At 40.8% G+C, this 23,074-nt stretch overlaps 1 protein-coding gene across 3 annotated transcripts in view; it reads left to right on the plus strand.

Moving 5' to 3' along the window:
* amot (angiomotin) overlaps nt 1–23,074 on the plus strand; it is a 58,946-nt gene that overhangs the window by 18,438 nt on the left and 17,434 nt on the right. For all 3 annotated transcript variants that reach the window (XM_078547505.1, XM_078547504.1, XM_078547503.1), the window contains exons 4-8: nt 1,994–2,138; nt 8,444–8,536; nt 13,742–13,887; nt 20,600–20,749; nt 21,591–21,781. In XM_078547505.1, coding sequence (XP_078403631.1) covers nt 1,994–2,138; nt 8,444–8,536; nt 13,742–13,887; nt 20,600–20,749; nt 21,591–21,781 — 725 coding nt within the window. The remainder of the gene's footprint in view (nt 1–1,993; nt 2,139–8,443; nt 8,537–13,741; nt 13,888–20,599; nt 20,750–21,590; nt 21,782–23,074) is intronic.

The raw sequence follows: 23,074 nt of genomic DNA on the forward strand, positions 1-23,074 counted from the left end.
TTTTTTTAGAGAATTTTTTTTCTAGAATGACCAGTTTCTTGACTGTAGGTGGGAGGAGCATCAGATTCATGTGTGCTCCCTCGAGGGCTGGCTTGAGCAGGGTAGCACAAGGTGAACATTGAGACTGTGACTGGATCTGGAGAGATGCAACGTGTAGCTGATAGCACTAGTTAATACTGGAGTAAGTAGACATGACTTGCGAAGTGCAAGTTCTTGAAGCTGGAATGCGACAAGGAAAGTTTGATGGACCTTTGGCTCCACGTACAATGAGTATCCTGGACATGCTTATGCATCTCTGAAGCACCTACTGTCATTCCCAGCAATATTCAACTGCAAGATTGGATTTACAACACCTGTAGGGCAAAAACAAAGAGGAACCAGCTGAACATAGAACCTGACATGACACTCAAGCTATTCAGCTTGTAACCAGACATCACCTCATTGGTGTCTCATCAAAAGCATGTATTCTTCCCATTAATTCTGATGTGTTTTTTCTTCCCTGGTGGCATGTGAAAGAGGGTGTGGTAGGACATGTTGGTGGTCACAAAAATGTTTGACAACCGCTGCATTAGAATAGTCAAGTGTAGAGGTAACATGGATGAGGGTTTCAGTAGCAGGTAAGCTGAGGCAGGGAAGGAGTCGGGCAATACCATGGATGTGGAAATAGATGATCTTATTGATGACACGTGTGGTTGATATCTCAAATTGATGTCATATATGATCCTAAGGTTGTGGACAGTCTGATTTATCCTCTGACAGTTGTCAAGGAGAGGGATGGAGTCTGTGGTTGGGGAACAGAGTTTGTGATGGAGAATAAAACAATGGTTTTGTCTTTCCAATATTTATTTGGAGAAAATTTCTGTTCCTCCAGTACTTGATGTTGGACAAAAGGTCTAATTTATCAACAATGGAGGAGCCGAGAGAAGTAGTGTTGAGATCGAGTTGGGTTTCATCTGTGTACATGTGAAAACTGGCACTATTTTCAGATGATGTCTCCAAGGGGCAGCGTGTAGATGAAAGTTAGGAGGGATCCAATTCTGGTTCTTGGGAGGTACCAGAGGTAACTGCAGAAGCAAGAGGAGAAACCCCATTGCAGCTGATTCTCTAGCTTAGATAGAGAAGAATGGAAATAGGTGCCTGCAGCCCCATCCAGCTGGGTGATGGTGAAAAGGCAGCGGAGGAAGATGGCATGGTCATGCTAAAGGTTGTAGTCAGGTCAAGAAGGAAAAGTTTGTTTTTGTCAATCACATAGGCTGTCATTTGTGACTTTGAGAGCTGTGTCCCTCCACCGTGTTCTCACTGCAATTATAAATGATCAGTAAATGCCACCCATATTCCAAGAATTTATTTTAAGAGCTATGGTTCTGCAGTAGTCTCCCTGCCTTAAAATAATCACAGTAAAATTTCTGACCATCTGCGTCTCAATATATTGATAACTGCAGCCCCGACTGGTATGTCCATTGATCTGTGAGCTTTTCCATCTGCCTAGGCTCCCTGCAGATATTGACACACTCCTGAGAACCTCTCGTTTTAATTTCTAAAAGATGGTGTCAGCTACCCGAAGGAAAACAGTACTATTATTGTGGAAAATGTTTTCAGCAGAAAGAAAGTGCTAGTGAGTCGCCAAACCCAGAGGAGCCCAGAAATTTGATAACAGGCTGACAGAAACCTGATCCGAGTCCCCTGGGAGATACTCGAGGATTCCATTTCAAAACCTCTGATTTAGACATAGTAATTTGTTAATGTCTCTTTGATATCCTCAGCATACTGTACTTTGGGAATTGGGAACAGTTCCAAAATCAGCTCCAGTCAGCAGTGTAGCCATTGTACTTGTGTTGAACTGGGCAAAGATGCTGGTTCCTGTTTCTTTTTCCCAGCACCAGCTACCGTATTGTTTCCGTTTCAAGCCCCAGAATGCATATGCCATATACTGTGAATCTGCTGCTTACAGTCACTGGTAAAGGAGCTGATTATAAACTTCATTTTTTTGCAGCTGGAGATGGAAATCGAGAGGGTTTCAGAAGCTTACGAAAACCTGGTGAAGTCTTCTTCCAAGAAGGAGGCCTTGGAAAAAGCCATGCGGAACAAGTTAGAAGGTGAAATCCGCAGACTTCATGACTTCAATCGAGATCTAAGAGGTAAAACATGCCTTAATGCTTCAATAGAAATAGATGAAACGGCGAAAATAGATGTTAGTCTTGTATTTAGTGACTTTGTCAAGCAGCAAATATATCTGAAAGATTGCATGGTATTTACCAGTGTTGTGTAAATCAGTCGTTGGAAGTGTGTAGGAATGGCCCAATTTTACTTTTGTACTCCTGACCTTTGCCTTCATATGAGAAAGTGCTTGGCCCCTCCCATGATAACACTATTCTTTTCTACCGCTTGCCTTCATGTAGAATCATAGACAAATGTCTGCAACCTGCCTTTCCGTGACACACAGCAGTGCATTAATGAGCAAAGTAAGTTAACTGGGGCGAGAGAAGTTTTCAAGTTTACAAATGGTAACGAGTGAAAGATTCCTCCTACTGGTTGGAAAATTGGTACCAATGGTGTCTTAACTGGGGATTATCAAAAAAAGAACAAATGGGAAAGTTAGAAGATTTTGTCAGGTAGAAGATTATTGGACCATGGAATGTTTACCATGAGTGGCTAGTGAGACAGACACTATAACATCATTTAATAGGAAATAGGATAAATATTTGAAGGGAAAATTATTGAAGGATGTAGCATGTGGGAGGGCAGCTGAGCGTATGGTAGAAAGTTTAGAAGTTTCATCCGCTGAAGAGCTGAGGCAAGTGCAGTGACGGGTGGTGTTAGAGGGATGGAAATAGGCAGTCTTAGTGACGACACAAATATGTGGTTGCAATCTTGGGGTCAAGTATGAGGCCGAAGTTGCAAACAGTCTGGTTCAACCTCAGAAAATTGCCAGTGAGAGGGATGGGGAACTAGTGCGAGGAGAGTACAGTTTGTGGTGGGGACTGAACAATGGCTTTGACCGTCCCAATATTTTGGTGGAGGAAATTTCTGCTCATCCAGTAATGAATGTTGGATAAGTAGTGTGACAATTAAAAGACAGTGGAGATGCTGGTGAGGTGGAGCTGGGTGTACCGATTGTTGATGTACATGCGAAAACTGAAAACTAATGCTGTGCTTTCGGATGATGTCACCGAGGGGCAATGCATTGGATGAAACCTAGGAGGAGGCCAAGGGGAGAGCACCAGAGGTAATTCTGGGAATGGGAAGAGTGGCCATTGGGCTGTGAAAGTAGGATAAAAGGGACACAGGATCAAACTAGTGAACAGCAGGTTTAGGATGAATGTTGAAATTATTCTGCACAAACTGGTTAACAAATGGAGATGACCTGCAGGCCAACTAGTGGAGACACAAACTGTGGAATGATTTAAAAAAAAAATAGAATGCAATGATAGTTAGTCTTCGATGGATGAACGAAGATAGATCAAATGGCCTGCCTCATCTTTCTGTATATGTTCTGTTTTTCCTCCCTGCCTTTGCTCAATTTGCTTTTGTCCTTGTCCTTGCATGTATACTTTCCTCCAGTCATGTTCTCCTGACATTTATTCCCTCTTGTTGAAGCTCCTTTTGCTTTCAACAATAACAAATTGCATTTACTTAGGTTTTAGTACATTCAGGGTCCAAAGGTGCCTCAAAATGTGAAGACTGCCAACAGAATTCAAAGTTATCAATGGTTTGATCAAAATGTTAGAATTGTAGAATATTTTGAAGGTTACAGAGGAAGGTGGCAAGGCTTAGGAGGCATATTCCAGATTGTAGGACTCAGAGGACAGAAGCCTTTGTCAGTGAAAGAGGAGAGCAAGGAGGCTCCAAAGAAGGCCAGAGTCAGAGCAGTGAGGTACACATACTGGCACTTGGAGTGGAGGAATTTGCGGAGAAGTCAAGGAGGTTGAGACTTGACGGTGTAGGGTGAGTTGTTCAAAATCTCTCCAGCAACCACCTTTATAGCCTTGCTTTTCTGATAAGATATCTGAAATGGAAGAATGTGCAGGGTTCCAGGGAAAAGTTGGGGGAGTGGCACTAAATGAATTACTAATTTGGAGAGCTGGCGCAGATACGATGGACTGAATGGCCTCCTGCACTGTAACAATTCTGTGATTAAAAATAAACAGTCTTAATTACAAATGATGATTCTCATGCTTTTTCCCATCTGTTTTTTCCCTCGTTGCTCCTTCCGTTATTACATTAATGTTTTTACAGGAATTAAGACTTTATTGCATTTTAGCTGTTAAATAGTAACACTTCCTTTACCAATATAGTGCTGTACTCTGAAATCAATGTTTTGTTTATGTCTCGCATGCACTGTGACGCATGACTAGATTGACAGGATAGAATTTTGAGTAATATTTATAAAGCACCATAAACATAATATATACAAAAGGTTTGAGATAAAATCTTTTGAAAAACAAAATGATATAAATACTGAAAAGCAGGTGAGGAGGGGAGGGTGCAGGGCATAAAATTAGATTTTCAGATGAGCTCATAGGACTGGTATTCAGTAACTTAGACGAGCAAAAACGTGTAATAAATCTTTCTAAGCTAATATAAATTTCAGTAAACCAGCACTAGTGATATTGCAAAAGAGCATAATATTCTTACATAAGTGTTATTTGCTAGTGTGGTGGGACATTAGAATGATACTTTGAACAGAGTACTCATTTGGAGGGACTGTAAAGAATTTTAATTGCACGTTTTGATGTACAGCAACTATTTAAAAATTGACTCCACTTGGCAATTTATAGGGCTGACACACCATTTTGGTTTAAGACCTTTAAAGACCAGGAACTTGACATTTTCAGGTTGATCCTCCTGATTTTTGGACTATACTGCAGCCATATGAGTTACACATAGGTATTTATTACCATATATGCCATCAGAACCTCTTTGTTAGATTCCAGCTTGCAACTCACTTCCAAGTAGCCATTTGAATATGCAATTTGAAACTCTCCATTGAATTTTTGCTTGCTATACTTCAGGTGTAATTTGAGTTTGCCAGGTTGGCTGGCATTTGAATTGACATCCATTGACTTGATATGTTTCATCTCTCGTCTACAATAGAGGGGTAGCTCTCAAGGTGCATTTATACTGGAATACAACTTTGGAAGTGGTTCTGTGCTTATGGCTCCCATTGCTGTAGAATCTGCCTGTTTGTATTGCTGAGAACCACCACAGTGGTGAATTTACATTTAAACAACTGCAAATCATGCTCGTATATAAGCAGTTGATTTTATGTCAATTGCATAGGATATGTGGCACTGAAACCAGCCATTCAACCCAACCAGTCCATGCTGGCGTTTATGCCCCACCAAGACTCTGCCTAACTTTTCTCAACTAAATCTGCCAATGTAACCGTCTTTACCCTTCTCCCTCAAAAGTTTGTCTAGCTTCCCTTTAAAAATGCATCTATACTATTTTCTTCAACTACCCTCTCTGGTAGTGAGCTGCATACTCTTACCACTCTTTGAGTGAAGAAATTTCTCTAATTATGCTCTTCCCCACAAGAGGAAACATTCTCTCTGGATCCACTCTATCAAAACTCATCAGAATTTTAAAGTCCTTTATTAGGCCACCCCTTAGCCTTTCTTTTTTCAGAAAAAAAAGAGACCCACCCTGGCACTCCTTTCCTGATAAGTATACCCACACATTTCTGATAACATTCTTGTGAAACTTCTCTGCACCCTCTCCAGTGCTTCATTATCCTTGGTATGGAAGATGAGCAGAACTGCACATAGCACTCTTAAAAGGTGGTCTAACCAAGGTTCAACACGGGGTTACCATAACTTTCCTACTTTCCAATTCTATCCCTGTTTTTAAAAAAAAGGCCTAGTGCTTAGTTTGCTTTTACATGGCCTTGCTAACCTGTGGCAGAACTTTGTGTTTGATGTATTTGTACTCCAAGATCTCATTCTTCCAGTACTGTACTTGAATTTGGATTTGTACCTTCCTAGTAATAAGTGACCTCCTTATTCTTCCTACCAAAATGTACTCCTATTTATCTGTTGAACTTCATTTGCCAATTATTTGTCTGTTCTGGAAGTTTATTGCAGTCCTCTTCAGTATTGACATTCTTCTCTCTCTCTCTCTCTCTCTCCCCCCACCCCTCCCCCACAACCACCACCACCAATTTGGTGTCGTGCACAAATTTAGAACTTGTATTCCTGATTCCAAAGTCCAAATCCTTAATGTAAATGGTACACTGCAGTGGTCCAGCACTGATCCTTCTGGAGCATCACTTCCCACCTCCTGCCACTCTGAACAACTGTCCTTTCCTCCCACTCCCTGCTTTCTGTCTTGAAGCCAGCTAGCAACCCTATCTGCCATGTGTCCCCAACTTCACAGTCCCTGACCTTATTTGTTAGTCTATTATGGAGCACCTTATCAAAGACCTTTTGAAAATTCAGATAAATTAAGTCCACTGCATCACCATTGTTTACTCTCTCTTACTTCCTCAAAACATTCAATTAGGTTGGTCAAGCAAGATTTTCCCTTCTGAAATCTACAATGATTATTCATTATATTTTTTGTTTCTATATATTTTTTTGCCATTCATTCTTTAAGTGAGGATTCTATTATTTTTCTTACCACTGATAAGCTTACTGGCCTATGATTCCCTGGACATGTTCTGTCACTGTTATTAACTTTTGGAATTACTTTAGCTATCGCCATCCTCTGACAGTACACCTTATTAAATATGAGTAGTAATGCCTTTCCTAGATTATTTTAAAATATGTATATGCAATCTATCCACACTAGAGGCTTTGAGTTTGTTTTTTCAGTACTTTTTTTATTCTAAATGCACTTATCTCATTATCCATCTCATCATTCAATGTCATGTGTACCGGTTCTATCACCCTGGTAACTGCTGAAGCAAAATAATAATTTAATACTCCTGCCATCTTGCTGTGGTTAACTTGTGGTACATTGTTATGCTGTCTGTCCCATTCTCATCGCAACCGTTTTTTTTTATTGATGTGCCTGTAAAATATTTTGCTACTTTGTTTTATGTTCCTTGATGGTTTAATTTCATAGTTCTTCTCTGCCTTCCTTTTAAAAAAATTATCTCCTAATCTCTTGTCATTCACTCCTCCACTGTCTATCTACTTAATGTTTGCTTCTGTCCGAACCCTCAATTGTTCCCTTATGTATTTATTCATCCTTGGAGTCGCACCAGTGTTTAGTTTGTTCTTCTAGCGGAATATATTTTCCCTGCACTGTGAACACCATTTTAAATGTTTCCCATTGTTGTTTGCCAATTTTGTTGCCCATTTTATTTTACCAAGTTCTATTATCAACGCCTCAAAATAAACTTTTCTTTAAGTATGATGAAAACCAAGTTAATAGATTATGCCCATCTCTCAAACCTTAGAACAATTATATTATGGTCACTATTGCCTAGTTGTTTCCCTCCTTTTACTTATCTGCTTTGGTTCGTTCCCCATTACTAGGTCCAGTAGTGAATCTTCCCTGGTTGGGCTTTTTACATGCTGGGTTAGAAAGGAGTCCTATACAAATTGTAGGAACTCCATTCCCTTATCCCCTTTACCCAGCTCTTCTGTCCAATTGATATCAGGGTAATAGAAATCCCTCATGATTACTGTTCTGTTTGTTTTTTACTCAATTCACTAGTTTGTCTGCATATTTCTTCCTCCACCTCTCTTCCACTATTAGGTGTCTATATATTGCAATTATTAGTGTGATTGACCCTTTATTATCTTTAATCTCTATTCATATGGATTCTCTTTTTGACTTGCTGATAGCTGCGCCTCTTTTTCTGCTGAAATTGCTATCACGAATAAGTACAGCTACTTCGCCTCCCCATTTTTCTCTCTCTTTTCTAAATATGTTATACCCTGCAATGTTTAATTTCAAGTCCTGATTTTTCTGTAGCCATGGCTCAATAGTTAGTAAATACAAACACCGCCGTGTGGCTGAGGCCGCACCAAAGTTACATTTGCAGTGATGCTAATGGCATAGTAGCTACTTGAACGAGTCTGCTTACAACCCTGAAAAGGTGGGTTTCAACCAGTGGGGCAAACACACTAGGCTTGCCACAGGAGATTGAGAAGTCATAGGTTTCAGCTGCTGATGGGTTGGTGGTACTCCAAGTGAAAGCAAGCTAAAAATTGCTGTTTTGCGCAGACTTCCCAAGCACTGGCAGAGATCTAAACACTAGGTCATAAATTAAAAAGAACCTGCAGAATTTTACTGCTGTAGGAACTACTTTTTTGGTTACCTGTGGTATCTGTACCATTGACACCAGAGATGGTTTGTCAGAACCACTTGAGAATAGCTTTGCAAAATACATATGCTGCAAAATTACATTTTCACAATTCTGTTCAATTCTTCTTAACATTCATTCCCCCTCAAGGCTTGGTTGTTTAATTTTCTTGCGTTCTGTGGATTGTAGATCGACTGGAAACTGCTAACAAACAGCTTGCTGTTAAAGAGTGTGAAGGTTCCGAAGACAACCGAAAAACTATCGCTCAGCTCATTGGGCAGAGTAAGTGGGCTTTTCTTGTTGGACCTCAGAGAAACGGTCATGTAATTCAATAACCAAGGCTACAGCTAAAGCCTGGGAACTAATCCACAATAATTTAGCATCTGAAAGGATTCTATTCTGACTTTGTCATTGGCCTTTGAAGTTGTAAGTTGAATGTTGTCATTGCAAAGCTGAGTACATACAGTAAAGACTTTTGTGGCTATTATTCTGATTACCTTTGACCCCACTTAAAGGGATATCAGTTCCTGAAACAAAATGCTACAAAAACCATTCCTCCGCCATTGCTGGCTGCCAGGTTGTGCAGGATGAAATGTTGTGCAATAGTTGCTACCTTCTCAAGTAACCCTCTACATGTACCTCGGCTTTTGTTGAAATTTTTAATTTTATTTTTTATGGGAAGGCATTTAGATAAATTGCCCCTTTTATTTTTTTATATTTTTATCCTCTATCAGACTGTTCTCATGCCTGGAGCTACGAGGATAGATGTCAGGTTTTTTTCTGGACTGCTGTCATTATCTGTTAATAGCCAGCCACCACAAAGATGCTTAAGGCTGCCCATGTCTGACTTTTCTCTTTTAATTTTCTCCCCTGTCTTCTGGGAGACAATACAGCACTCGGCATGACTCAGATTGGAACTGCATTTGTACCTGTTCTGTTTTGCTGTGTATCGTTGCATTACTGGCAATCGTGCCAATATGTTATTTATTGTACCATTGGCAATTGATGTTGCAGCTTCATTTCACATTCCACTATTATGCTAAAATGGCAACGGAGAAATGATGAATGTATTGTCTATTGATCATGATGCACAGTCTAATCTCGGATGACTGCCATGGTTTCTGCTTAGCAAAAACGGCAATATTTTGGAAATTCAATCCATCCAACCTCTTTAATCACACACTTGCCTCCTTTTTAAAAAAAAAATACCCTCATGGCATTTTTGGAATAAAAGTGGCTATAATAATACCTCAGCAGCTCTGTAGTTAACACTTTCTATTTTATTGATCAATAAATTGATCGAATTTCAGTAAAGCATAATAGTGTGTGAAATTCTCTTGCTATGTCCACTTGAACTGTGAGCAGTATCTACCATTGCAAATACAAATTGTATCCTTTCATTTGTTGGAGCATTCCGAGCTGTTGAAATCCTGCCACTAGTTGTGGTGAGAATGGTTTGAGGTTATGGATTTAATGAACATTTTGTGATAAACACTTCATATGATAACGCATGTTGGCACAATGTAAAGCTGTATTGGGACAAGTTTACTTATCCTGTAGGTAAATATGTTTTTATATTAAGTAAGTCTAGTGACAACATTTATCGATTCTTCAGATATATTCTAACAAATGAGTCCCTGATAACCTACTCTTACACTCAACCTTGCTGCCACCAAGAGTGTTATCATTTTTATCTGTGTATTTTTAATTTAAAAATCATATTCAAACCTCTAATAAGTTTGGCATCGTGTACTGAGCTGTGTCTAAGGATGTCTGCTTCATTCTTTAGGGGAACGTATTTTCTTCAATTACAGCTCTCTGGTATCCATTATGGCTTAATTCAATCCATCCAACCTCTTTAATCACACACTCGCCTCCTTTTTAAAAAAAAAATACCCTCATGGCATTTTTGGAATAAAAGGCTTAAAACTGATTGCTTCATAATACATTGCTATAATAAAGCAGTTATCAGCCTGAGCTTTATCTGTGTTAAGTGTGTAAATCTCTGAATCATAGATTCCAAGTGTTGCTTTGAATTTCCATGTATGAATACGGTCAGAACTTCAAGGCATTCCCACACCAACGTGGCTGGCAAGTTTATTCTTTGAATCCCCAAATGCTCTGCACTTTATTTCCAAGAGCAGAGTCTCTGGAATGTGCAGTGAGCTTTGATGTGCAGCAGGCACCCTGTCTCTTTGCTAAAAATGGTGTCCTAAGCTTTGCTTTATACAAGGGGAGCTATTCAAGTACACAGTTTATTATAATACAGGCGGCCAAGAAGGGAGGCAGTAGTTGTCAGAATAATTGAAGGCCAAAAAACATTTGAATGTGTTTTCCTTTTTTTTTGCTCTTTGGCAGAAAGCAGATGTGATTTTTTGATAAGTTTTCAAGAAACAAATGTTAAGAAAAGGAAAAAAAAATTGCCGCTGCGAAATACAAGTTTTTTGCGGTTCATAGTGCAAGCTGTATGGAATCTTGCATATTGAATTGGATATCATTGCCCTATTGATGACCGTTGGAGTATCAACCCATTGCTTATTCAATCATCATCATGCAAGTGGATAGGTCCTACCTTGATTTCTTAACTATTGAGATTGAGAGCAGGCCCTGATTCATGAAGACCGCTTGGAGCAAAGTAATGGATTTGGTGATTATGTCTTCAGTGGCTTGAATTTCCTTTTGGCTGACAAGCTTGGAAAGTACCCTGTGCATACCAAGCAGCTAATCAGTAAGTTTCCCACAGAATTCCCAACAAAGGCCCTTTCTTGAACAACTTTCAAAGTGTAGTTTTCGCACTAGTTTATTTTTTAACATAAAGATCATAATTTTGATATCTGTTATTCAAAGAAAACAAAACCCTGCATTTGCATTGCCTATCATCCACTTTGTTTCTTTTGGATGGTCAGTCTTATTAGCATGAAGACCACGGCTGAGTTGCTTAAATGATCAAATTAGCCCCATTTCATCTGGCTTTTGATTGCTGCAGTGTTGGTTTGGTTTTCAAAATTTATTAGAATTGTTCCGGTAATGTACTCACCAAAGATACAGCCATTGTTCCATTAATTTTCCATTAGGATGCATAAATCAAATGTGGTAATCTAATCAGTGGTCTTTCCATACTTCCTCCATGCTGGAAACCTCTTATCTGCTTGTGACGGGCTGGTTTACCTACCTAGAATGTTCAGACGAAGCCGATCTTGACCAGGTTTGTCAGGTTGAATTATGACTGGCAATTGAGACTAGACTGTGTATCTGCAGAATGGATACTGAACACTGATCAATAGCTGCTTCAGCTATTGAGCTACACCCAGTAAAACTTGAAGGTTAAAACAACTGCCCTTGAAATTATTGCATAGCATTGCTTTTAAGTGTAATAAGTAGCTGGTATCCTGGAAGGCTGAAATCAAATAGCCTGAATGTTTAATCATGACCTTAAGTTGTTTGCTGTACTTTAATGACCAGTATGTGTTAGAACTTTTTAAATTGCCCCCTGATATCTCAACTGGTAAATAGTACAGTACAGATCCTTGAACTTGAGGAAGGCCTTGGGTTGTCTTGCAGTTCTTACAAATCCATATTGCTTTATCCACACTGCATCTTGTGAATTATTTTTTATCACAGTTCATCTAATAATCAGAAATATTATCAGTTTGGTTAATCTACATTAAGATTTTTTTTTGCCACCTATTGTCTCTCTTTCTCTACTGGATTGTGTACAGTTCCACGAGCTTCAGCAGCCGTCAGTACCTCATCCAGCTGGCTGTTCATATGAGTGTAGCATCACAGCTGAGTCAGATCACGCCCTCATCCAGGAAGGTGAATTAACTGCATAGCAATCAGGAGTAGAACCCTAGGCATGGTATTTTTTTTCATCCTCTTTAGACCAGGGACATTGAGGAAAAACTGTAACCAACTTCTTAAGACTGATTGAGACTATCTATCCCATTACAGAATGGAATGCTGTGGAGACCCTGGACTTGTGCCTCAGTGTGACATTAGTATCGACTGAACTGTTGGCTTATAATACATAATGGATTTAGAATTCCCAGTAGGCAAGTGTAGATTACTTAATGGATACGTAGTTAAAACACTGCAATTTTTATTACTGTGAACATCATCATGCATTGATGACCTAGACATTTCCATGAGGTGACAGTTGCTATAGGTGCAAAAATGGATCCAAGATTTTCACAACCCACTAAACCTTTTAAGTGTGCTTTTGTTTAATATGTAGCAGGTAGGAGTCATGGGAGAAAAAAAATCTGCAGCAGTCTTCCCATTTCCTGATGAAACAGTGAATTCAAAATTAATCATAGTGTGTGCACTGCATGAATACCATCAGTGATTGTTCAAGAGCTATTGGGTGTGTCCATAACAGCACTTGAAAACCAGCTAGACAAGTGAAATATTTACTAAAATCTAAATAGTTTGAATAATGAATCTATGCAATAGGTCCCCCAGGATTGAGTTTGGACAATGCAGCATACTACTAGTAATGTACACAAGGCATGCATTAATGTTAACAACCCTCACTCAAAGACTTTCTAGGAGGGTAAATGGATACTGGAAAGGTGGTTGGTTTGCTGACAGTGCACTAGAACAGAATTAGAAGAGGCTTTTTAAGAAAGGAAACGAGTGAGCAATTTGAAATCATTTCGAGATAATTTTTAACAAAGGCGCATGAAAAGTGAAGGATTGACTTCCTAGCAAGGACAGCAATAAGGTGTCAGAAGAATGGAAGATGGGAACTGGGGCATTCACCTGAGGATTGCCTCAATGAGTCTGAAACTGGATGAATTTGAAGACTGTTCAGTCAACCAGTGCTTCTGAAGCCATATGGTTTATGCATGTCTGTGGCGCTCCTATTCTTGCACACTACAAATTTGTGCATTGCACATTTATTACAGTATGAGTTAATACTAGAGAGCAGGGAAAACTTGTGTTTTAGATGGTGGAATAGTTGCTTATTATTACAGAACTTGAAATGTATACAGCAGCCATGTGAATCACACCAAAGGCAGTGCATTTTAGATCATCATAACTTGCTTCATTTTAAAAAGATACATTCTCCTCATCTCTGGTCTGATTCTTCTTCCAGTTAGCTTAAATACAGCCCTGGTTGCTAACCTTCCTGGCATTGGAAACAATTTCTCCCTAGTTACCCCAAGAAAACCCTTCATAATTTTGAACCATCTACTAAATCTCCCTTTAATTTTCTCTGCTCTAAGGAGAACAATCCCAGCTTCTTCAGCCTCTCCACATAACTGAAACCTGTCATCCCTGGTGGCATTCTAAACTTCCTATGCACCCTCTAAATATGAGCTGGAGTTTGGCCAGTATTCTGTCTAAAATCCATTGATGGAACTGCACAGGTCTGTTTATAAAGCCCACACTGTCTAATGTACTTCTCCTCTTCTATATGCAAACCAGTTTCTAGTTTTCTCCAGAAATTAATGTTTATTTACCTCTTACCTTTCAACTCTCTAGATAAAGAAAATATGAGAGAAAAAGAGAAGCTGGAAATGGAGCTATCTGCCCTCCGTTCTACCAATGAGGATCAGCGAAGACACATTGAAATCCGTGATCAGGCCTTGAACAACACTCAGGGCAAAGTGGTCAAATTGGAGGAAGAGGTAGGAAAAGGGATAGGATGATTTTATAATCTGTTATAGTCAATAGAACATTAACATGTAAATGAAACAAAACTGCTGCGATGAAACACCTGTAACTCCAATAACATTTACATTTATTTGTCAATTATTTTGTATTTCACTTCAGCAGTTGAATTTTGGTGTAAATGTTTGTAAATATGCTCACTGATATATCATTGAGCCTTTCAGTATAGGCAGATCCCAGATTTAATCTCTAAATCTAATGGTTTTAGTACCCCTAGGATCAGGTGTTTATATCAAGAAGGGTTCTCACTCCTTAACAATATCCAATCATCCTACCAAAAAATGAGTGTGATGGGTGAGGGGGCAAGGTTTGGTTCAGCTGCAATGGCCTAATGGTTGCCTTGCCTGCCAGCACACACTAATGGCTACAAAGGCGGAATAGCCATGTAAGGGAGGTATAGTGGGCTGTTCACACCATGGAACCTCTTACTCTATCTGCCTAATACTGTCAGGCGTGGTGAAAATTTGGAGAATTTTGGGGTAGGGGAGTTCCCCGTCTGTTCCTGAACTGGGAAGTCCAGTTTCTGAAGTGGCTGTCTCAATAACTTTTAGAAATAAAAGCTGGACAATAAATATTAGCTTTTAAGCGATCCCTGCATGGACATGCATGTGCCTGTTTCACATTCACACGTACCGAAGCAGCTGTTTTGTGTGCACGATCATGTCAGCCTTCCATATAGATACATTTTTTTTTAACTATATAAAATCCTTTCCCTTACTGGCTGCATTTCAGGGAACCGTTTGGGCACAATGATTGGAGGTTTATCCCCAGGCAGTTGTTGCTGCCTTGTGGGCGCTGGTAGAGGACAAGGAGCAGTTCAACTGTTGTGGGACTTTCTGGAGGATTGGGGTGGAGAGCAGGGAGAGAAAAAAATGGCAGAATAATTATCTTGTTTCGCTTGTTTAACATCCACTTTATAGATTTTTTCCCCTCATATCTGCTTTTTTAAATTTCTTGCCTTTTGATAATTGAAATGTTGACTCTATGGTATTTATGCCTTTAGAAAATGCATGCCTGTTTTTTTAAAAAAAAAAGCATCTTTATTTCTGACCTTGCATCTTGACTGCTTAGTAGTTTGTGGTAATTTTGATGCAGCCTCTCAATTCCCCAAACATGAAGGAAGTATCGCCCTTCCTGATTATAATTTAATACATTTGGTTTGGCTTCTTACTGCAAGCATGGAGTTACTGTCCTGATTGCGTCTCTTAACTATAGATCATGGGCTTACCAGGACAAGAAAGTCAGCACTGGACCCCTAAATTGTAGTAATTAATGAGTAACTCCAGTTGCTGTTGAACAGCAAAACCTTTGGTACATTAAGAATGTGGTTACAATTAAGTAACATTTGTATGGTGTGCTGTGTTTTTAATATATTCAGAATACAATGAAAATCCAAACTGTGGACATTTTGAGGCAAAATAGATTAATGAAAGATCCATAGCCAAAAATCAATTTTATTTCCATTTTATTGGTGAGGTATTTGATAAGTGTTTTTCATCTCTCAGTTCTATCCTAATTATTCATGGTACTCAATAATGTAAGTCTTGCATTCATGAAGTACCTTATTGTGTCTCGTAGACCTGCCCGTTAATGTTATGAATACAGTAAATTGTATTCCAGTCACTGTTATACAGGTGAACGTAGCAATCATTTTGCACACAGTAATGTCCCACAACCAACAACAAATTAAATTACCAGTTAAGCTGCTGTTGGCAATATTGCTTGAAAGACGCTACTGGCCAGTACATTGATAGAGTGGTGCAATCAGATTTTTAATGTCCGCCTGAGTTGAGGAAGCCAGCAATGCTGGGGGCGCTGAGATCCTTCCTGGTTTAATGGCAGGATCTCTTTGTTCCATTTCCCACTTGGCAGCTGGTCAAAGCGACAGACTGGTCGGTTGCCAGATGGGTAAACAGAGGCAGGAGACTAGAGCCCAGGACTCTTGAGGACAGTCCCTAGTGAGCATGAGGCAGGTTGGGAGTGCTAGGGAAGTGGTGAAGCGGTCAGGGGACAGATTGGAGACCCAGGGGTTGGAGGCAGGGGAAGTTGCCAATCACTGCAAGGGAGAGTGTCTGCAACTGGAAGAAGTTAGGTTGAAGTTTTGCTTGAGGCTTGGAGAGGGGAAGCACTCCTGCTCCTCCTGGCCTGCAAGGATTGCTTTAAAATGGTCTTAAAAAATTGAGCTTGTAGATTTCACCTCTCCTGCACTGACTGCCACATTTCCTAAACTGTGGGAAACTCAGCTGTTAAATTTAAATCGGGCTCCAACTGCACTGAGTTAAGCCTGGTTTAAATATGGTAGTGAAGTATTCCAACTCTCCAAAATGGGACACGTGCGTGCCCTGCAACTTTCCACGATCAAAACACGTTCCCAATTTTTAGGGTTTTAACACACCCCTTCTCTGTGTGGGGTGCAGATGGATTAATATCAACCCCATCAGGGGTCAAAATAATTCTCTTTCAAGGGCTCTTCTTGAGATTTTGTCGGGGGCTACTTTTTCATTTTCACATGAGTTCTTCCTTAGTTCCTTGGGGCAAGATCTTTCGCTTGGCGTGCGGGCACGTGCCTGACACACCCGAGCCTGAAATGAAGCGTGTTGATGTCAGCCGAGCATGAATGAGCCAACGTGCACTGTCGCGATAGTTCACTCAGCGGGTGTGTGCCAGAGCTGGCAGCGTGCCCACCGAAAATTAAAAGGCCTATTAAGGCCATTAAGTTAACAATTGTCCTGAATTTCTCACTGCCCATTCAACTTAACGGTTGTTGGGCAGGCACAAAGGCCAACCGGCCTTTGCATTTCTTAGGAAACCTCATCCACGGGCAGGATGTGGCTTCCTAAAGCGAATAAAAATAAAATAAAAATTTTGCACTTGAATTACAAACATTTCCCTGCTCACGTGACAGAGTCACATGAGGGGACATGTTTTATGACATTTTTATTTTGGTCATTAGCTTCTGTAAACAGCGCTTCATCTCTCTGAGGCAGCTACGTGCCTCAGGGAGATTGAAGCACTCTTTCGTGTGCATGCACCAAGTTCATGCCAGGCCCGCTTGCCCTCCTCCCCCTGCCTGCACAGGCAGCGCTGCCGCTCATGTTCCATGTTGGGCGGGTCTTAATTGGCCCGCTTGTGTAAAATCGTGGTGCAAGTGCCGATCGCGGGCAGCAGCCGGCTTCCCGACCGTCCCCACCGAGCAGCCAAGGGCAAAATTCTGCCCTTGGTATCTTCTCTCAAGTTTGAATTCTAAACACAATTTCCAATTTACAGTAATAGATCAGATTCATCTCAAATTAGAACTATTTGATGAATCACAAGGCTATAGAGAAAGCATATAGTTATAAATCTACAGAAAATGCTTAACGTAAGGAATGAGATTCAATGTTGTAATCTAATCAAGAATTTCAATTGTAAGCCAATTGAGCTTCACTGACGAATGAGTGTTTTCTCACTTTGCAGAATAAATAACATCCTTGCAACTCAATTCTGGTTTATGACACCTTGTTAAAATATCAATTCAAAGTACCAAGTTACTGAACAGAATTTAATAAAACAGAGCCAAAAGATAATGCTTTACCACCTCTCTCCACCCACCACTGGGATGGGAGAGAGACACACACACAGTCTGGGCTGTTGTCCACCAACGCTGGCTGCTCCCAAGGAGCAAACCCATCCCAGTTGAAGCCGGACTCGGACACAATTATACGCAAGTCCCCCAGGGCCCGGAGCCGGGGCTTAGTGAGCCTCCGTCGGCAGGGGAACAAACACAGGATAGAGAGAGCGCAGAGCCTGTGCCGGCTCCTCTCTGACAGACAGTGGCCTTGGCAGCTGGTATCTGCTCAGCCAAAGCCAAGACCTGCTCCTATAGAGCTGATCTCCAGTTCCCTGTCAACTGCATCCACCGGCTACTGCGCGATGTGCAAGGGTCACTATGCCGAGTGTGTTGAGGCCGGAGCCCCCATCTACCTGACCGTCATTGAGATCCTGGAACTGGCCAGTGACGTGGCCTGGGACAAAAAAAAAAAACCCCGCATCATCTCCAGGTACCTGCAGTTGGCTGTCCACAATGATGAGGAGCTCAACAAGCTGCTGGGGGGGCTTACAATAGGCAGGATCTTGCCCAACATCCAGGCTGTGGTGCTGCCCCCCAGCAAGATCAAAGGATAAGAGAAAAAAAAGAGCGGGAGGAAGGGGCACTGTGATTCGAGGAGCTGGAGCAGCAATATGGGAGAGACAGAATCTGAGATTGGAGGCGCAGCTCTTTACAGATTCTGTCTCCCGTGCTCATTGCTCCTCCAGTCAAAATGCACGGGGATGATATTTATTGAATTTTTTTGCCCCCACCATTGAGCGTCCGGGGCTATTTATGAGGCTTCCAGGGCAAATTCACCCACCACTGCCATGTATTTTGAACCCTGAGCCCCACGGACTCTGTTTTAACATCTCATGCGAAGGATGGTAACTCTGAAAATATCGTCGTATCACATTGAAGTGTTAGCCTAGATAATGTGTTCAAGTTCTAGAGGGGCGCTTGAAGCCAAAAACTCAAGTGAGTGTGCTACCAGATGAGCTAATATGAAGCGTTAGGGCACTTATAGTTCACCAGTGATCCAAGCGAGAATGCCAGTTTGAACTTGTTAGGAAGAAGTATGTGAGAGCACATTTGGAATGTACACAAACTGCATATTCCTCATGCTTCTATGGCGTACCACCCAACGGGGATGGATGCAGATTCAAATCTAACTGCTGAACTCCTGTTACGAGCTGAGCCAAGCGGAGATTTAAAGATCACCTGGCTGTTTGGAGGGCTGGAGATAAACATAGAGAAAAGTCATGCCTAGGCACCACTTTGTTGCAGAGAGCATCCGCAGCCATTAGGGAACAGACTTCTGCACTTGTCTTTTGAGCCAAAGAGATACAGGAAGAGATATAAAATGACTAAACACAACACATTGTCCACAAAATAAGCTAATTTTAAGTGAATGCAAGTCGACAGTTTTTGTGAAATTTTTAATAGAATTTAACTTTACTAATAAATTAACTTCATTTTTTTTATTGTTGCCTCATGTAGGATATTTTCAAAAGCCACTTCAGATCTGATGCATTTTGCTGATGTACTTTAAATGATATATGGAATAAAAATGTATTAACGTCCTGGTCAGAATCCTCATGCATTGTTTGAAGTGTTTTTTTTTGGTGATATTCAGTGAGAAGATTCTTTTCATGTCTCCTCTCTCCCTCTTGTTAACACCCGTGTATGCACAATCCATGTATATCCAAGCATGTAATTAGTGATATTGGAAGAGATTCAGGAGCAGGTTACTTGCCTATTCTCTGAGCTCAGCAAATGTTAGTGATGCAACAGAGGGTGGAGCAATTTAGCCAGATTGATAGTATAAAAATCTCCAACTTACTAGCTGAGTGGTATCCAGGGTGTGGAAATGAGAGATTCTAATAGTGTTCAGCAATTGGCAGAAGTGTGAAATGAGAGTATAAATTACTTTTGCTTTACAGCTCTGCTTCATTGTTCTGTCTTTTCTTCTGTACCCAGAGTTGTTCATTCATGACTGAAGAACATTATTCTTGTAAGTGGTTGCTCACCTTGTTTGTGGAGGGAGGGCAAAGGCTACAGTCCCATACAATGTTGATTGAGGGTTGCTTTCAGGACTGTTTAGTGTGTTGCACCATAAGAACGGGATGAAAGACAGTGCCTGTGACTACCGGCACTATGAGCACTTGGTTTTAAACCTGCGATGATGGGCAGGCACTTTTCCACAAGAAGATGGGAGGAACATTGTTGGACCAAACTTTCTGCTAAACAGTTCTATATTTAAGTACTGCTCTTGTGTAGAAACTGGGATAACCCTGCCTCCTTTTATTGTTGAGTACAAGTAGGATGTGGAGGAGGGGCAGCACTGAATCCCAACTTGTTCAATATCCCAGGCCATTCATGAAGACCCAGAGCCCACAGGGTTATTTAAACTTATTTGTTCCCAGGGGCCAAGTGGATTCATACCATTAAACATTAAAGCTATGTTCCCATTAATGTTCAGATGTCTTAAGCTGCTGATGCAAACGGATGTTGGAGCTCTGGTTTAGGATTTATCTATTAACAAATAGTGCCAAGGTTAGCCATTTTTAAATCTCAAGTTTGGCACAGGTCAAACAGAATAACAAATAAAAAAATTATAATTGTAAATAGGACTAAGTTGCCAAGGCTTTGTTTCAGATTGTCAACTCTGGGCCACAAGGTGAAATCCCAGATATGCTGACATAGGTGAAGGGGAGATGGTCTACGAATAACCCATGAAACGTACTGCCAGTACAATGAGATGTAATTCAGTTCCACTGAATTTAGATCTTAATAGTATTATGCCGGTTTATTCCCCGCCAAAATGCATTCCTCTACCTGATTTTAAAAAACAATAATAGGAGGCTGTCTGGAAAATGAGTGTTTGTAATACTTCAGGGTCTGTGCAAATCTGGCCGTACTTTCTGATCTCTGTGCAAGCTGTTTAGACTCACTGCAGTAATTTACAATTAAACCACTGCACCATCGTTTAATGCTGATAATGTGCAGTCATTGTCTACCTTGTGATTCACAGTCCCTGTGGCTTTGGCATGCATTCTTTATGGTCTTGCTCAAATACTTTTCTCTGACTTTCGTTGTAGCTGAAGAGGAAGCAGGTGTATGTGGACAAAGTGGAAAGAATGCAGCAGGCTCTGATCCAGCTCCAGGCAGCATGTGAGAAACGGGAGCAGCTTGAACATCGGCTACGAACTAGGCTTGAAAGGGAATTGGAATCCCTTCGGATGCAGCAGGTAAATGAGTGCCAGTTTTATATGTCGTTGATATTTAAAATTCTTAAATCTTTTTATATGATCACCTGGGGTGATTAGAGAGTTTAAGCAGAACATTTCTTCAGATGTTATATATTTGAGGTAAAATCCCTGATGGGTGGATATTATGCAGTGAGTGGAAGGACTGGGCTTGAAATGTTGAGCCGAATGACCTTTGTCATTTGATGTTTTTAAAGCTCCTAATCGACCTACAACTAAGTTAACCTTGGTGACCTTGATTAAGGAGAGGAAAAGTCATCCTGCTCCATATTATTATACAGTGAGTCTTGTGGAAATGCATGGTTGTTGAGTGAGATCACTCCCTGTCACATTTACCAACAATCGTTCAACGGCCTACTAATATGCTATGATTCAATGTGAAGAGTGATTACTGGTGTGAGGCATTGTTGAGGTTGGCCTTGCTCTCTTGAACTATATTCCAGCATGAGTCATTAACTTTAGGAGGAGAGGAGAAAATCGAAGGAAGTAACCTTCCTCCCCTCCCCTCAGCCCCATTCCCCCCCTGACAACTATGAAGGACTATTTAAATCCTACAATTGTTGTGCAATAGCTACCCAAAGAGTTCCATGGTAGAGGGTGGGGAGCAGACCATCAGTGTGTCCTTTCTGCTGAAGAGTGATGCCTAATGGGATGGGGAACCTATCGGGTGAGAGGCAAAACTGTGAACCTTTTTTAAATGAAAATTGATTTCTGTTTTTGAACACGTTCTGGAGAGGCCTGATTAATTCCAGAAACTGTTGTTGGCATATGTATATGTAAGATGCCGTTTGATTGATTGTCGTTTTTGTTTGGCCTTGCACAGCGTCAGGGAACCTCCCAGACAGCCAGTGTCCCTGAGTGTAATGCTACTTCATTAATGGAGCTGCTACGTGAGAAGGAGGAGCGAATCCTTGCCTTGGAGGCTGACATGACCAAGTGGGAACAGAAGTATCTGGAAGAAAGCGTGATGCGGCAGTTTGCATTGGATGCTGCAGCTACAGTTGCAGCTCAAAGGTACAGCTTGGGTTGGACTAACCTCAAACATCTCTGCCATAAGCTGCATTGTCACAGTCAAGCTCGAAGTTCTGAATATAATGTGCCTTATACATGATTGCAATTTTGTTTCTACTTTTTCAAGATTTATAATGGGAAGAGTCCTCAGAATGGAGTGAGTCAGGATTAATTCCAGCCTTTTACTTCCCTCTCTGGTCCAACTTTGAGTTTTTGATTTCAATTGTAGGGAGGGAAATAGAACAGATGGAGAATATACTACATAATAAATTCCATTTGCCTCCCACTGGTTGGGCAAGAGCAATCTTGGTGGTTTGAGAGCAGATTGTCCTCATCATGTACCCTAGCAGCTGCCTCCCCCTCTACCTCCACCACATTGTTAGCTACAGTAGAGAAATGACCATTCGATTGATTGTCCTTTTTGTTTGGTCTTGCATAGCATCAGGGAATCTCCCAGACAGTCAGTGCCCCTGAGTCACCAAAAAGTAGAGATAACCAAATATTCTTAAAAGAATAGAAAGAAAACTTTTTAAAAATTCATTATGGGGTGTGGGTGTCGCTGGCTAGACCAGCATTTATTGCCCATCCCTAATTACCCTTGTTTAGAGGGCATTTGCTGTGGATCTGGAGTCACATGTCGGCCTCTGGATTATCAGTCCAGTGATAATACCACTACACCACTGCCTCCCCTTAACTTGCATTTATGTTGTGCCTTTCAAGGCCTCTGATGTGCCAAAGCACTTTAGCTACAGCCAATTATGAACTTCTAAAGTGTGGTCACTGCAATATTTTGGAGAAACATGGTAGTTAATTTGCACACAGCAATTCTCATAGATAGGTTATCTGTTTTAGAGGTGTTGGTTGAGAGCTAAGTATTCACCAGGACACCTAGAGAACTCCCTGCTGCCTTCACACAATGCCATGGGATCTTTTGCATCCATCTTAAAAGGCAGGTGTCTTTGTTTAAAGTCTTATCTGAAAGATGGTATCACTCCTTTAGTTTTCTACTGAAATGGCACCTGGATTTTGTGCTCTGGAGTGGAACCTAAACACACAACCTTCTGACTCTGATCAGAGGTTTACAACAGCTAATCTAATCTACGTGCCCAAGTCATGCACAAGAGTGAGGGGAAGAAAGGACCCTTTTTAGAACCGAGATAAATTATAAACATGACTAGTTATTTATCCCATTTGTTGCTTTTGGGAATTCTGCTTTGAATCTAGCGAAAGGAAGAAGCGATATGGGGCCAAGTTACTGATGCATCTACACATTATTTCATACAAACCAACTGCAGG

Source organism: Cetorhinus maximus, chromosome 8 (genome assembly GCF_964194155.1).
Source record: "Cetorhinus maximus chromosome 8, sCetMax3.hap1.1, whole genome shotgun sequence".
Lineage (NCBI taxonomy): Eukaryota > Metazoa > Chordata > Chondrichthyes > Lamniformes > Cetorhinidae > Cetorhinus > Cetorhinus maximus.